At 31.2% G+C, this 12,798-nt stretch overlaps 1 protein-coding gene across 1 annotated transcript; it reads right to left on the bottom strand.

Moving 5' to 3' along the window:
* Positions 1–5,569: 5,569 nt before the first annotated feature.
* LOC129222343 (signal recognition particle subunit SRP68-like) lies at positions 5,570–12,261 on the bottom strand. Its single transcript, XM_054856875.1, has 3 exons — positions 12,257–12,261; positions 11,390–11,981; positions 5,570–5,635 (listed from the first exon to the last, which is right to left on the bottom strand). Exons 1-3 carry the CDS (start codon positions 12,259–12,261, stop codon positions 5,570–5,572), a joined length of 663 nt encoding a protein of 220 aa, XP_054712850.1.
* Between the last annotated feature and the right edge of the window lie 537 nt (positions 12,262–12,798).

Below are 12,798 nucleotides of genomic sequence, written 5' to 3'. Positions count from 1 at the left end.
TGAATAATTTGCATTCTGCAAGGTTCTTGATCTATGATATAGCATGTTTTGACCATGATTATCAGTTATCAAATCATCTATCAGGAAAGAGATTATTGTTCTGTTTATGCAACCATATTCCAAACTTACAACAAACATAAACCAAATTCTTATACAGTAGAACCTCGATTAACCGAGGTTTTTATACCAAGTTTCTATTAACCGAGATTTCCAACATCCAAGGCAGTAGTGTAGCTTGGATAATCGAGGTTCTACTGTATTTACTATGTGAATTTACTTTTGATTTCGGATGAATTTGGTTTTAATATTGTAACTATACACAATCTAGATAACATTTAATAAAAAATATATTCTTTTTTCTTAAAATAGATAAATATTTTCTATTTTAAATTTGGAAAAAATTTAAACATTAGTTTCGAAAACATTCAAACAAGTAAAGTAAGCATAAACAGTGTTGATATTGTTGACGTTGTTTATACTTTCTTTACTATTCTGCGCAAAGGTATTTATCTTATTTAAACAAGTATTAGGCCAAATATTCAGTTTGAATTTTACCTGAATATTTGGTATTTAGTGAATCTCTAATCTGTAAAAAAAAATTATTTTCACATTTATTTAAATTTATTTCACATAAATAGCTTCTATTGTTCTAAGTAGCTATTGAAAGTTGATCAGACTTAACTTCTGCTGTGCAAATGTCGACCAACAAATTTTTCAAGGCGACTTTTTTGAAACAGCTTTTACCAGCCCCCCCTTCAACGTTATACATCAATTTTCAATTTCAATAACTCTTGAAGATATCATCACGTAAATCAAATGCATTAATTGTTGAACGCATGTATATTCTTTCACCTGCAAGCGCTTGCCGTTGATAGTAATGCATTAGCACTTGCACAGGAACGGAAAAAAGCCCATTTCTCTACTGCTTCCGAGGCAGTCGGCAAGTGTAGCGACTAAAAGCAGTTCGGCCGCAAGCGCGAACAACCAATGGAGAGGAGCACACCCCCAAGTCGAGAGAGAACTGGTTAGCAGGGAAAAATAGGGAAAATTTCTCCCTTTCGGCCGATTTCTCCCGCGATATTTCCATCTCTACTAGACTTCTGTTAGGGTGTTCTGCAGAGCGCCGTGATTGGCTGACTGAACTGTCGCTCAAGTAGTTGGTGGTACCACGTGCCTACTACGGAAGTCGGTTGGTTGCAGCAAGGGTTTTTTGGCGCCATCTGTCGGAAACAAATTTAACTAAAACTAATATTTTTTAAAATCATTTTTGTTAAAATACTGGAAGAACTTTCGGCTAATAAACGTCTTTAAATTGGCAAAATTCCAGAATTTTAGTAGAAATTAAATTTTAAAATCTTAAGTCATACGAATCAAAATTTCGCTGGGTTCAATGGCAAGAAATTAAAGAGAGAGCAAGAATTAAATTATTATTTCCATACCATAAAAATATGAAAAAGAATTCCAGTTCCAAATGTATGAAAATTTATAATATTTGGTGCAAATTTAAAAAATTATTAAAATTTTAAACATGGAGCATAAGTTAAAGTCTGAAGTAAAAATTAATTTAGGCATAAAAGAATGAATAATAATTACTATTTCTCTCGGAAAATATTCATATTATCTACAAAAAAATCAAGTTTTGAAAATTGTGTTTTGCATTGAATTTTAATTACATACACTTCACATTTGAAGCTATGCTTTTCCCCCCGTTTCGAACAACACGCGCTATATTTCTTATCAACTTTAATAGACTTAAATATTTGTGGATAAAAAATTAAATTTTATCATAGTGTAAAATTAAAATGCAATGTTGTAATGAAAAATTTACTCCATGGTAGAAGAAAATGAGATGAAATAATTTTATTTGTATTAGTAGATTCAAAAGTAGTAGTTATATGTTTAATGAGGAATCAGCTGGTTTTTAATCATCAAAAGCGTATATGTGCCAGAAGATAAAAATAGTTAAATCAACAGGCTTAACTCATTTATTGAAAAAAAAACAAAAAAAAAAAATTGCCTTAAATTTCTATTACAAATAAAAAATTAATATAAGTTTTTTTAACACATACATCTAAAAAGTAATAATAAGAAATATTTCATCATTTGACAATACAACTTTTTTCTATTAAAACTTTAACAATAGAATCAGGAAATCAACTTTCTAAACAATTTATATTTGGTCAAAAAAACATTCTCGTTCGTTCCTGATTTTTTTCTTATTCAAATTTAAAGTGCCAAGTACTATACAGTAACGTAAATTTTTTATACCAATTACAGAAATTCATTCACATTAAAAAATGACACTGAAACATTTTTACAGTAAAAAATTTTACTTTTAAGTTATTTACAAGTGAAAAATCAATATCGGCTTTTTAAATACACTTGAACAAAACATATTAATCAATAAGAATTATTTGATCATTTGACAGTCAACTTTTCTCTCTATATTTTCTTACTCTTGACAATAAAATTTAGAAAATGAAGTTTCTAGATAACTTATTTTGGTTAGAAATCTATTCTTGTTGTTCCTGAATTTCTGCCTTAAATTTTTAAAAAAACTTTTACACATATGGGTGATTTTTTCAAAAACCAGACATTTTCCAATCACATTTTTTTAAAAAATAAAAAATGCTTAAAAAAATCTGGGGAAAAAAAGATACTGGATGTTAAGAACTAAAAATGGAAAGATAGAGGGGACTCACTTTAACTATGCTACACCCCTCAAAACTGGGGGTCAAATTTTCACACACCAGAAGAGTGACAAGCAGTAAGTTTCATCAAAGGTTACCAAAAAAATTATTATAGTGATAAATAAATAACTGTAACCTAAATCAAAAAATATATAATTCCATGACAAAACAAAACACTGGTAAAAACATTGATTCTCCTTACAAATTGCCTGTTAAGCATTCCTGGGAAAATAATTAAGGTAAAAGAATTTTTTTCTGTTCTTACCTCTTAATTCAACTACACACTATGAGCAGAGTTAAAAGTTTTCTCCTATTTTAAATCAAAAATAATGTTGTCCAGGAGTGTGACAGCAAAAGTGTTATATGTATCCCATTTTTGAACCTCAAATTTTTAATGAGAACAGCAGACAAATCATATGAACTAAATACTCAAGGAATTCAAAGATTAAAAATTCCTTTTTTTCTTAAATCTATAATAATTTACTCATTTTTATGACATTAGAATGCCTTTAAAACCTGGGGGACAAATTTGAAAATGATGTACCTTGATTATTTATATAAATAAATTTATTTAAATAATGTTACTTTACACCTTTAAAAATATGTAATTTAGCAGTACAAATTAAATTTGTGGAATGTTGTTATAAAATTTTAAAATAATTTAAGAAAATTTGAGAAACGAATGGGGAACACGCCTGAAAGAGTGACTTTCTGGTTATTCAAAAATTTTTGCAGAAAAAAATAGAGGAGTTATTGTTTTTATAAGAACGGAATAACATTGGAAAATTTATTTCAACTAATAAAAAAACAAAAAAAGTTCTAGGTCAAACAATCTTTGTGTCAAGCTCCTGGGGACATAATACTGTTAGGATTTTGGAGAATAACCCATACATTTCAGTAATACATATCATTAGTGTTTCTTATTTAAATTCTGATTATTTAGTAGAATAACAGAATAGAAATATTTACAGCAATTTAAGATATTTGATTACATTATAACAAGACACTGCAACACTTATGCATTAAAACAAGAATCTGAAATACTTTTGCATTTAAATATGATAGGTACTGAAACATTTTTCGCATTAAAAATATGATTACTGAAATACTTTTCACATTAAAAAATTGCAGTTAACAATGGTTTCAACTTCTATTGTGCATGGAATGTCAAAATGTACCTTCTATAATTATATCATTTACTGACTCACATTTGTTTTGGTTTGATATCAGATTGAATTCTCTATTATAATTTTTGGATAGACGTTTTTTTCTTAAAGGAAGAGCAAGATTTCTTATGTTCTCTGTATTTTTTTCAGAATGTTTTGCATCTTTTTCGTTTACTGCTTTGCTTAACACCTGTGTTTTGAGCTACAGTAAGTCTTTGTTGTGACGTATTTTAGGACTGGTTCCACCAAATTAATTAACCCATCCATCGTTTCTTGATCATTTATTTCGAACGACAGGGTCCGAATTTCAGCCAACATTTCTCTGACTTTGGCGCCTTTAATATTTACAGATTTTCCTTGCTGTTTTTGTTGATCTACAGTTATTTCATTTGAAACATCGTCATCTTTTTTATTTTCTATATTATTTTTCTTTTGTTGGTGATGCGGCTTCATTGACAAAATCCATCATCAGATACTCCATTTGCATTTCCTAATTCTGTGTTAACTTTTAAATTTTCTTTTGAATGTGTGCCAACATATACACCGTTAACAGACATATCCAAGTTAAAGTATGGGCTGTGTCTAAATTTTGGTGATAAATTATCCCATGTTATGTTGGTATAGTTAAATACAGAAAAAAAATGCTTGCAAAGCCACTTCCTCCTTTGCCAGTCATAACACTGACAAGAAGGCATCAGATCATCATCACCAAAATCAACAATGTTAAAATGAGTCTGTATTTGTCTGGCTGCGTATTTGAAAACAAATTCTAGAACTTGATATACGTGTAACATCATGTGATACAATGCTATTAGCCAAAGATATTCTTTCCATACAGTGTAAGATAAACGGCCTTGGCCTATTAATTAGGTACTGTGGAATATCTGCAGAATATTTTCTATAACCAGAGGAGTATTTAATATTTAATTCCTCATATGATCGATAACTATCGGGTATAAACTTTGTAATTATTAATTTTAACATACTGTGTAGAGGCATTGAAATTTTGTTGAATAAATAATCATATTTTAGACGTCTGTTTTGACGCTCAACTCCATTGTTGGTATTGATTGGCAGCTCCATTTCATCCTTCCGAAAGGCCCACACCCATCTCTTACGAACAGAAAGCCATTCTTTCTCAAACCAATTTTTGCATTTTTTGGTTTGTTATCCAAAAATTTCTGTTTTTTAGTACCTCCACAGTTTTGTCGAAAACTTCCACTGATTCTGCATTTGCTATGTCCCTTAAATGTTTCAAAACATAGTCTCTCTCTGCTTGATTGACTCCATTTACTGATTTTTTTATCCAGCGCTCCCAGGCTTGCTCCCGATGAAAATCGCATAGAAACACAAAAGTCTCAGGAAAAAACAGCTTCAACAGCATTAATTTCCTGTTCACAGAAGTCCGTCATAAAACTTTTAGGGTTCCAAGTTAGGTTTGCCTCTTTTATTACATTAATTGCTTCTTTAATGCTAGCAGTTGTTTCATCTTGGGTAATAAATATAGCAACAACTTGATAATTTACATTCGTTTTGACACATATGAAAAACAAGGGAAAAGTATACTTTGTCGTCCGATAAGTAGCATCTAAAAGACACATCATGTTTCCGTAGGTCTGGAGCAAATACTTTTGTTTTGAAGACTGATATACTATCAACATATTTTTTGTAGTTTTATCTTCAATATTTTTGCCTTCAGTTTCATGGTGAGATCTATAAGAAGAAGAAGTCATCAGGATATTTCTCCAAATGGTCATCTACCATATGTTGAATATTTTTCTGTAGAAAAAAAAGAGATAAAATTCTGAAACTCCTCTCCTGCGGACACTCCTCTGTTACCGACAAAAATATCTGTCCCGTTAGTGTCCGCTTTTAGAGGGGTTTTACTGTATTTACATACTGACTTATATGCAGAGAAGAACTGCTTATACGTTTTAGAAGGGACTGCGTGAAAAAATCTTACAAACTAGAAACATATAATAGGTATGTTTATATGTATTGGATTCTGCAGCGACTAATTTAAGAAGTGCATGAATGGCAAGAACGTACGAAAGAGAAACTTATCGACAGTGCTACATTGTTATGTACAGTTTTAATTGCTCTAAAAAATTTCCAACCATAAAAAAAAAAACTTTTGTTTTTACATGCCTTCAAATGTTGAACAATACTGGGCATATGGTAAACTCTGCATACTATTGTTAATCAACATAATATAAATGTTCTTTGTATTATATCCATACTTTTATCTGCTCTTGACAAAAAATAATTTTCTTTTAACTTATATGAAAGCATGGAAATGAAAACTACCATTTTAATTTCATTTTGAGGGATTAGTTTCCACAAAAATATAATTGCATTAGGCTAAAAAAAAGTTACGAATGTAGAATGTAATGTCGACTTGACTTCTTGACTTCATCTGTTACTGTCCAACCAATACCTCCCCCCCCCCCCCCCGATTATTATCCATTTAACAAGTGTCAGACCTTTTCCGTTTTTAGCATCACGAAACATAAACCGAAAAAAAAAAAAATGTTCGCATCATTCTGAAATTAAGAGAAAAATTAGATGACCTTCGTACAGCCAAAATATTAAATTTCTCTTACCACTGACGATACATACACACTAATCAACCCATTTATTTTCAGTATTTGTGCTTTTAAACTTTTTTTTTTCATCATGAAATGCGAAATCATATTGTTTTAGATCTCATTACAAATATTCTGATAGAAGCATTTAAACATCACACTTCAACGGAAGGAAGCACTACAAGTAAACAAGTAGGCGTTTACAACTCTCCGATGGCTAAGCCAATGGCGTTGCTCTGTTGAGCACTCGAACAGAAGTCTAGTAGGGATGGAAATGTCGCCACCGGTATAACGGTAAGTAACCGGTTACTAACCACAGCGTTCTATGATCAACCGGTTACCTACCGCACCGGTTACCCTTTTAAGCAGTTGATTGGTTGAGTGGAGCATGTGATCATTAGCTGTCACGTGATTTAGTAAAATTCAGGATTAAAAATATGTTTTTGGTGTTTTAATGCTGTATTTTTGGTTTGCGAGAAAGATTTCATGATGATGTGCTTTGTTTGGCATTCGAATGCGCCAATAGTGAATGAAGATCATGTTGTAGCGTAAAATGTAGAAGCCGACCTGTCATTTGATCGATCCATAGTCTTAAGAAAAAGCATGTAAAAATTCAATCGGATCCGTCTTAAATATTCTGTGGCCTTCTATTTAGTTCTCATATTTGATTTTATTGAATATGCATTTAGGCATCAGAATCGAAGAAAGTTTTTTTTCAAAAAAAAAAAAAAAAAAATTGTTTTCAAGCTTTTTTTGCTGTTATTCCTGCATCGTTCTTTTGAATATAAAGTATAAGTCTTTTGAATATAAGTATAATGCGCTACTGCTTCAAACGAACTTTATTATGGAAGCATCGATAACAAAATGGGCAGCAAAAGAGAGTGCTAGTACAGTGGTGGAAAAATTATAGACTCAATTTTTTTTCCTTTGTTTCAATTATAACATGACTCAGTTTAAATTATTTTCATTGAAGTTAAGATGAATAGTTGAAGAAATAGTTCTAAAATTAGTACAACTTATCACCTAAATTAAAAAATTCATGAAATTAGAAAATTTGCAAATTTAATATTTTATCATTAAGTGAAACCTGGACAAAAGTATAAACTCAAAAGTAAAAAATCCAGGATTACGAGAAAGTTTCGTTCGAAAAAGTTAATTTAACGCCATAGAATGAATAAATGTTGCCATCAGTGATTGCTAAAAGTTTTGTTTTTGAAAATTAATGAGAAACACATAAATGCACCGCTGGACAAAATTATAAACTCATTTTTTTTTTTTTTTCATTTTATCAATCATAATTTAACTCAGTTAAAAAAAAAATGTTCCAGTAAAGATAATAATCACTAAAATAGTCCTAAATTTAGTATAACTCATAAACTTTATAGAATAAATAATTTCATTAAAAAAATTCTCAACTTTTATATCTTAATAACACATGAAACCTGGACAAAAGTATCAATTCAAAACTAAGAAACTCTGAAGTTTGGTAGAGTTGTATTCAAATACTTAATCAGTTAATATCCAAAAATTAACCAATGCTGAATTACAAAATTACGAACTTACGATACTGCATAGACACAATTATAAGCTGATAAAATTTTAATTATTTTTGTTTTGAGTTTAATTAATTTACATTTGCAATTTCTTTAGTAAAACAAAAGCAAAGATTTAGGAAAATGTAATTTTGCTATTAACATGGATAAATTGAAAAAAAAAAAAAAATCAATTTTTGAAAAGTTTTAAAAATTAACACTGCTTTAAATGTAGCCATCAGTGTAAACTACAAACTTTTATAAACGAGTTGGGACACCATTTTTCTGAATTACCTCGAATATGCGGCTGGGAATATATTTCACAAGAGTTTCCAACAGCTGCAGTGGCATATGGTTCTATACTGAAAGTATTGCCCTTTTAATTCCTCTACGGTTTGGTACTGGTGCACATCATGATAAACTTTGCGAAACATGGTCTAACAAAGATTTTCAATCGGATTGAGATCCGGACTACGAGCTGGCCATTTGATAACTTTGATATCCCAGAACTTGAACCATTCTTTTGTACTTTTCGCTGTGTGTACACTCGCGTTATCTTGCTGAAATAACCAGTTACTTCTAGGAATCAGATGAGCAAAGGGTAAGAGATGATCGTCCAGTATTAATTGGTAATCTTCAGCGTTCTGTCTTCCATTGAGAAAAGCCAATCCTGCTTTACCATGTTGAGAGAAACCAGCCCAAACCATTACAGAGAATTTTTTTAAAAAAAATGAGTTTATAATTTTGTCCAGCGGTGCATTTATATGTTTCTCATTAATTTCCAAAAATAAAACTTTTAGCAATCACTGATGGCAACATTTATTCATTCTATGGCGTTAAATTAACATTTTCGAACAAAACTTTCTTGTAATACTGGATTTTTTACTTTTGAGTTTATACTTTCGTCCAGGTTTCACGTAATGATAAAATATTAAATTTGCAAATTTTCTAACTTCATGAATTTTTTAATAGGTGATAAGATGTACTAATTTTAGAACTATTTCTTCAACTATTCATCTTAAATTCAATGAAAATAATTTAAACTGAGTCATGTTATAATTGAAACAAAAGAAAAAAAAATTGAGTCTATAATTTTGTCCACCACTGTATACTTTAAAATCTAACATACTCTATTGCTGACTTTTTTGTTCTATAAGCTACACTTTTTTGGATTGTGACAGGTAGATAAGAATAGTTTTTGTACAAAGTTGTTTCACTTATGGTGTTTTGATGTATTTTGAATATTTTTAAAGGGTATAAATGAACATGTAAAAAATAATGTTTTACAGTTAAAAAACTAAAATAAGAAAATAACTTGTAGTAAGTTTTAAAAGTCAATTGAATTTTTTTCAATGCAAATTTAAATATTAACAGATGTCTTTGAAAAACACAAAATTTCCAGAAAATAAATTTAGTTTAAAATTGAAAATTCATCATTTTATTAAATGTACATCTGCTCTAAATATGGGTCTGTCTTATGTTTCAGAAGTTAGTTTTTGAAGCAGAACAGCAGGCAGCACAGGCAGAGAAATTAAACAGTTCGTATTTTTAGAGCTTACGTATTTAAACAAAAGAAAGAAAAATGACTTCATTGTCGGCTTGGTTAACAGAAACATCGGTTAATCGAAGCTCGGATAATCGAGATTCTATTGTATCAATATGTTATCTCAACTGTATCATGACTTTCAAAACAAATCAGCAACTGTTTTGAAATTCACACAGAAATAGTTTCTGAATTATTCAGTAAAACTTATATGTTATGAAGTGTTATGATTTTCTTTATAAGCTAATTTAAAAAAAACTTAAGTGAGGTAAGGGTTTTTTTTAATAACCTTGCCCTCGTGTTATAATCATTATGACAATGTTCCTAAGTAAAGTCGCTCATTGTCTAGCATCTCGGTGACATAATATTGGGTTTAGTATTTAAATGACTTGAAACGTTAAAGATGTTTTCCGTCCACATTCAAAGTTTTTTCGTGCATAATATTCATGTACTTAGAAATAGATTCATTGCACTAAAGGAACCCTAAAAAATAAATAAATAAAATAAAAAACACGCACATTTAAAAATAAAGTCATTAAAACTTTGTTATGTAACATTGAAGGCGGCGGCAGGGGGGGGGGGGTTGCTATTCAACTTCCCATGCCCCCTCCAAAAGATTTTTCTGTACCCGCCCCTGAGTGCAACCTCAGCCAAGATCTTGATAAAATTTAAAACTATGAATTCAAATTCTCTTTAAAAAAATATTTTTTTGAATTAATAAAATGGTTTTTGAAAATTTGAAGCTTTTCTTATATATTGCTATGCCATACATATACAGTAGAACTCTACAACAACTATCCGAATCGCTTTCAGAATTTGAGCAAAAAATTAAGGCGATCGCACTTGCTGCGATTTGCAAAATGAAGATTCTGTCGCGACTCATGCTATTATCCTTCTCTCCGCAACAGCACTTGTTAGTACTTAGCATGAAAATCGTTACCTTTCTACTTGATTAATTGAAAGTTCTTTTTCTTTTAAAAGAGTATTTCTGATCTTCAACATTCATACAGTAAAAAGATTAAAATAACCCCTTTTTCAGAAAAAATTCTAACAATCCGAATGGGGTCCAGTTGATTCGGATAATTGGAGTTCTACTGCAATTTAGAAGTTATTTGTTGTTCTAAATAAAGTATATGTCCTTAAATTCGTGTATTAAACATTTTATGTGATGCATATTTCTAATAACCAGTAAAGTTTCAAAGAATCAAAATAGAGAAATCTTTTTTCTAATGAAAATGACTCATTTTCAATTTAATATTGAAAAATGCAAAGGTGGTACACTTTTACATAAGAATTTGGTTTAATGCATCTTGCATATCCGAGGATGTGTGTCCTTCGTTACATATATATATATATATATGTAATATGAAAAATCCTTTGCTAGGCCTTTTCCATATTAAGTTCTGTTCACTTATATGTCAGCGCGTATGAGTCACAGACATTATTTATTACACACTTAAATGCTTCTCACACCATATATGGCTATGTTGTGGGCTCAGATGAGATTTCCCTTAAAGTACCTACCAGACACTTTTTTTCCCTCCAGACTTAAGCCAGCCTCTGTCTGCGGTGCAAAGCCCAATAATATTTCGTTATTACAATCTGCTCCTCCTATATAGATCACGTGCGATCACATGATCGAGGGATAATTATCTGTAACCTTTTAATGATATTCCCTATATAAAAATCGTGGCACAACTAAACAGGGGGTTAGTTAGTTAAGAGAAGTTCCTGCTGTCATATTCCATGTAAAAATAAAGATGTGATTAGTGAATGTAGCTCTGTCCTCTTCCTACGTGGTAGATTATCACGCCACAACACTGCAACTTGCGAAAACAAGATTCGTAATAAGAACCGAGCGGGCGGTTCTTACAAGCCGGTAGGATTCGAACCTACGCGGGGAAACCCCAATGGATTTCAAGTCCATCAAATTCTTTTTGCCTTTTGTTGCACTATCAGTGGGTTGAACGCTGTCTTCATTTCCTAAAATACTTAAAGAGTAAGCATTATACTTGTTCCCTTCAATTTTTGTCAACAGTTCTTTAAGTAGCCCAATCAATTTCTTGTTTTTTAAAGCTGGATTCTTCAAAGCACTTTTAGAATATTCTTCTGATCTCCCATACAAAGCTATAGCTTCAACCCATTTATTTGCAGCAGCATAAACTTCAGCTATATAAAAGCACCTATGAGCTTTATAAGCTAATATACTTGCTTCTGCTTCATCAAGGAAATTAGAATCCGATTCTACCCCCGGCAGTTGCTTCATTTCATGTAAGTTCTGAATGATGATCTCATACGGCCGAACAAGATCTTGGGGCTTTGTCACTCTTTTGCCCTCGATTGCTGTTTCAGAAGTTGAGCCCATATTTTGCTTAAGGGATTCAATAAACAAAAGATTTCGTTCTATAGTTTTGGAAAGTCGAATGTAAGTCAAGTACGATTGTAGAAAGGCAAGCCTAGAAATTCTTTAAAGAGATTTTTGATTATTACACGTATTCATTGTTGTACTGGGTAAATGAGAGTTTTGTGATTATGTTTTAATTTTTTGCAGAAAAAATTTACTTCCAAGTTTTCTTTGCCTCAAATCGGTATTAAACTATGGCTGCTGAAGATGGTGTAGATTTAAAAAATGAAGAAGGTGCCAATGTTAGTAATTCTAAAGAGCTAGATATTCATCAGAAAACATTTACTCTGGAGATATTGCATATAATCAAGGATGCTCAGCAGCAGCATGGGTTACGTCATGGTGACTACCAGCGTTACAGAAGTTATTGCAGCCGCAAATTACGACGCATACGGAAATCTTTGCATTTTATTCTGGCCTCCAAGCACAGATATCAAGCAAAAAAAATTACAGAAGAGGTATTGACTGATGTTAGATTTCTATACATTCCATTGATGATGGCTGAGAGAGCTTGGGGATATGCTATGCAGTTGAAGCAGGAAGCTAATACTGAAACTAGAAAGAAGTTTCATTTGGTTTCAAGGTTGAGAAAAGCAACGAAAATTGCTTCTGATTTAGAAACTCTTTGCGAAAGTTCGAAATGTGACGCTAGAACTAAACTTGAAGCGCAGGCATATTCTGCTTGGATAAAAGGGTCATTATATTTTGAGCTGCAACAATGGCAGTCAGCTATAGAATGTTTCAGAATATCACAGACAATATATGAAAAGCTTTCTGAAGCATTGAATGAAGATGAAGTTGTTTTATACAAGCCGGTAGGATGATAAATGAGGGCAGAGCTGTAGCATTTTAAAATTTTTGCAGCATTGAGTGATTTG

This window comes from Uloborus diversus, chromosome 1 (assembly GCF_026930045.1).
Source record: "Uloborus diversus isolate 005 chromosome 1, Udiv.v.3.1, whole genome shotgun sequence".
Taxonomy (NCBI): domain Eukaryota; kingdom Metazoa; phylum Arthropoda; class Arachnida; order Araneae; family Uloboridae; genus Uloborus; species Uloborus diversus.
The sequence above is the reverse complement of the archived record's forward strand: the minus strand, read 5'-3'. Positions and strand labels throughout refer to the sequence as shown.

Bases quoted from the DNA above. Each gene is read 5' to 3' on its own strand.
- LOC129222343 (XM_054856875.1), bottom strand. The intron at 5,636-11,389 runs GTAAGAACCGCC...TTTTTTCTACAG, and splicing joins GGTTCGAATCCTACCGGCTT to AAAAATATTCAACATATGGT.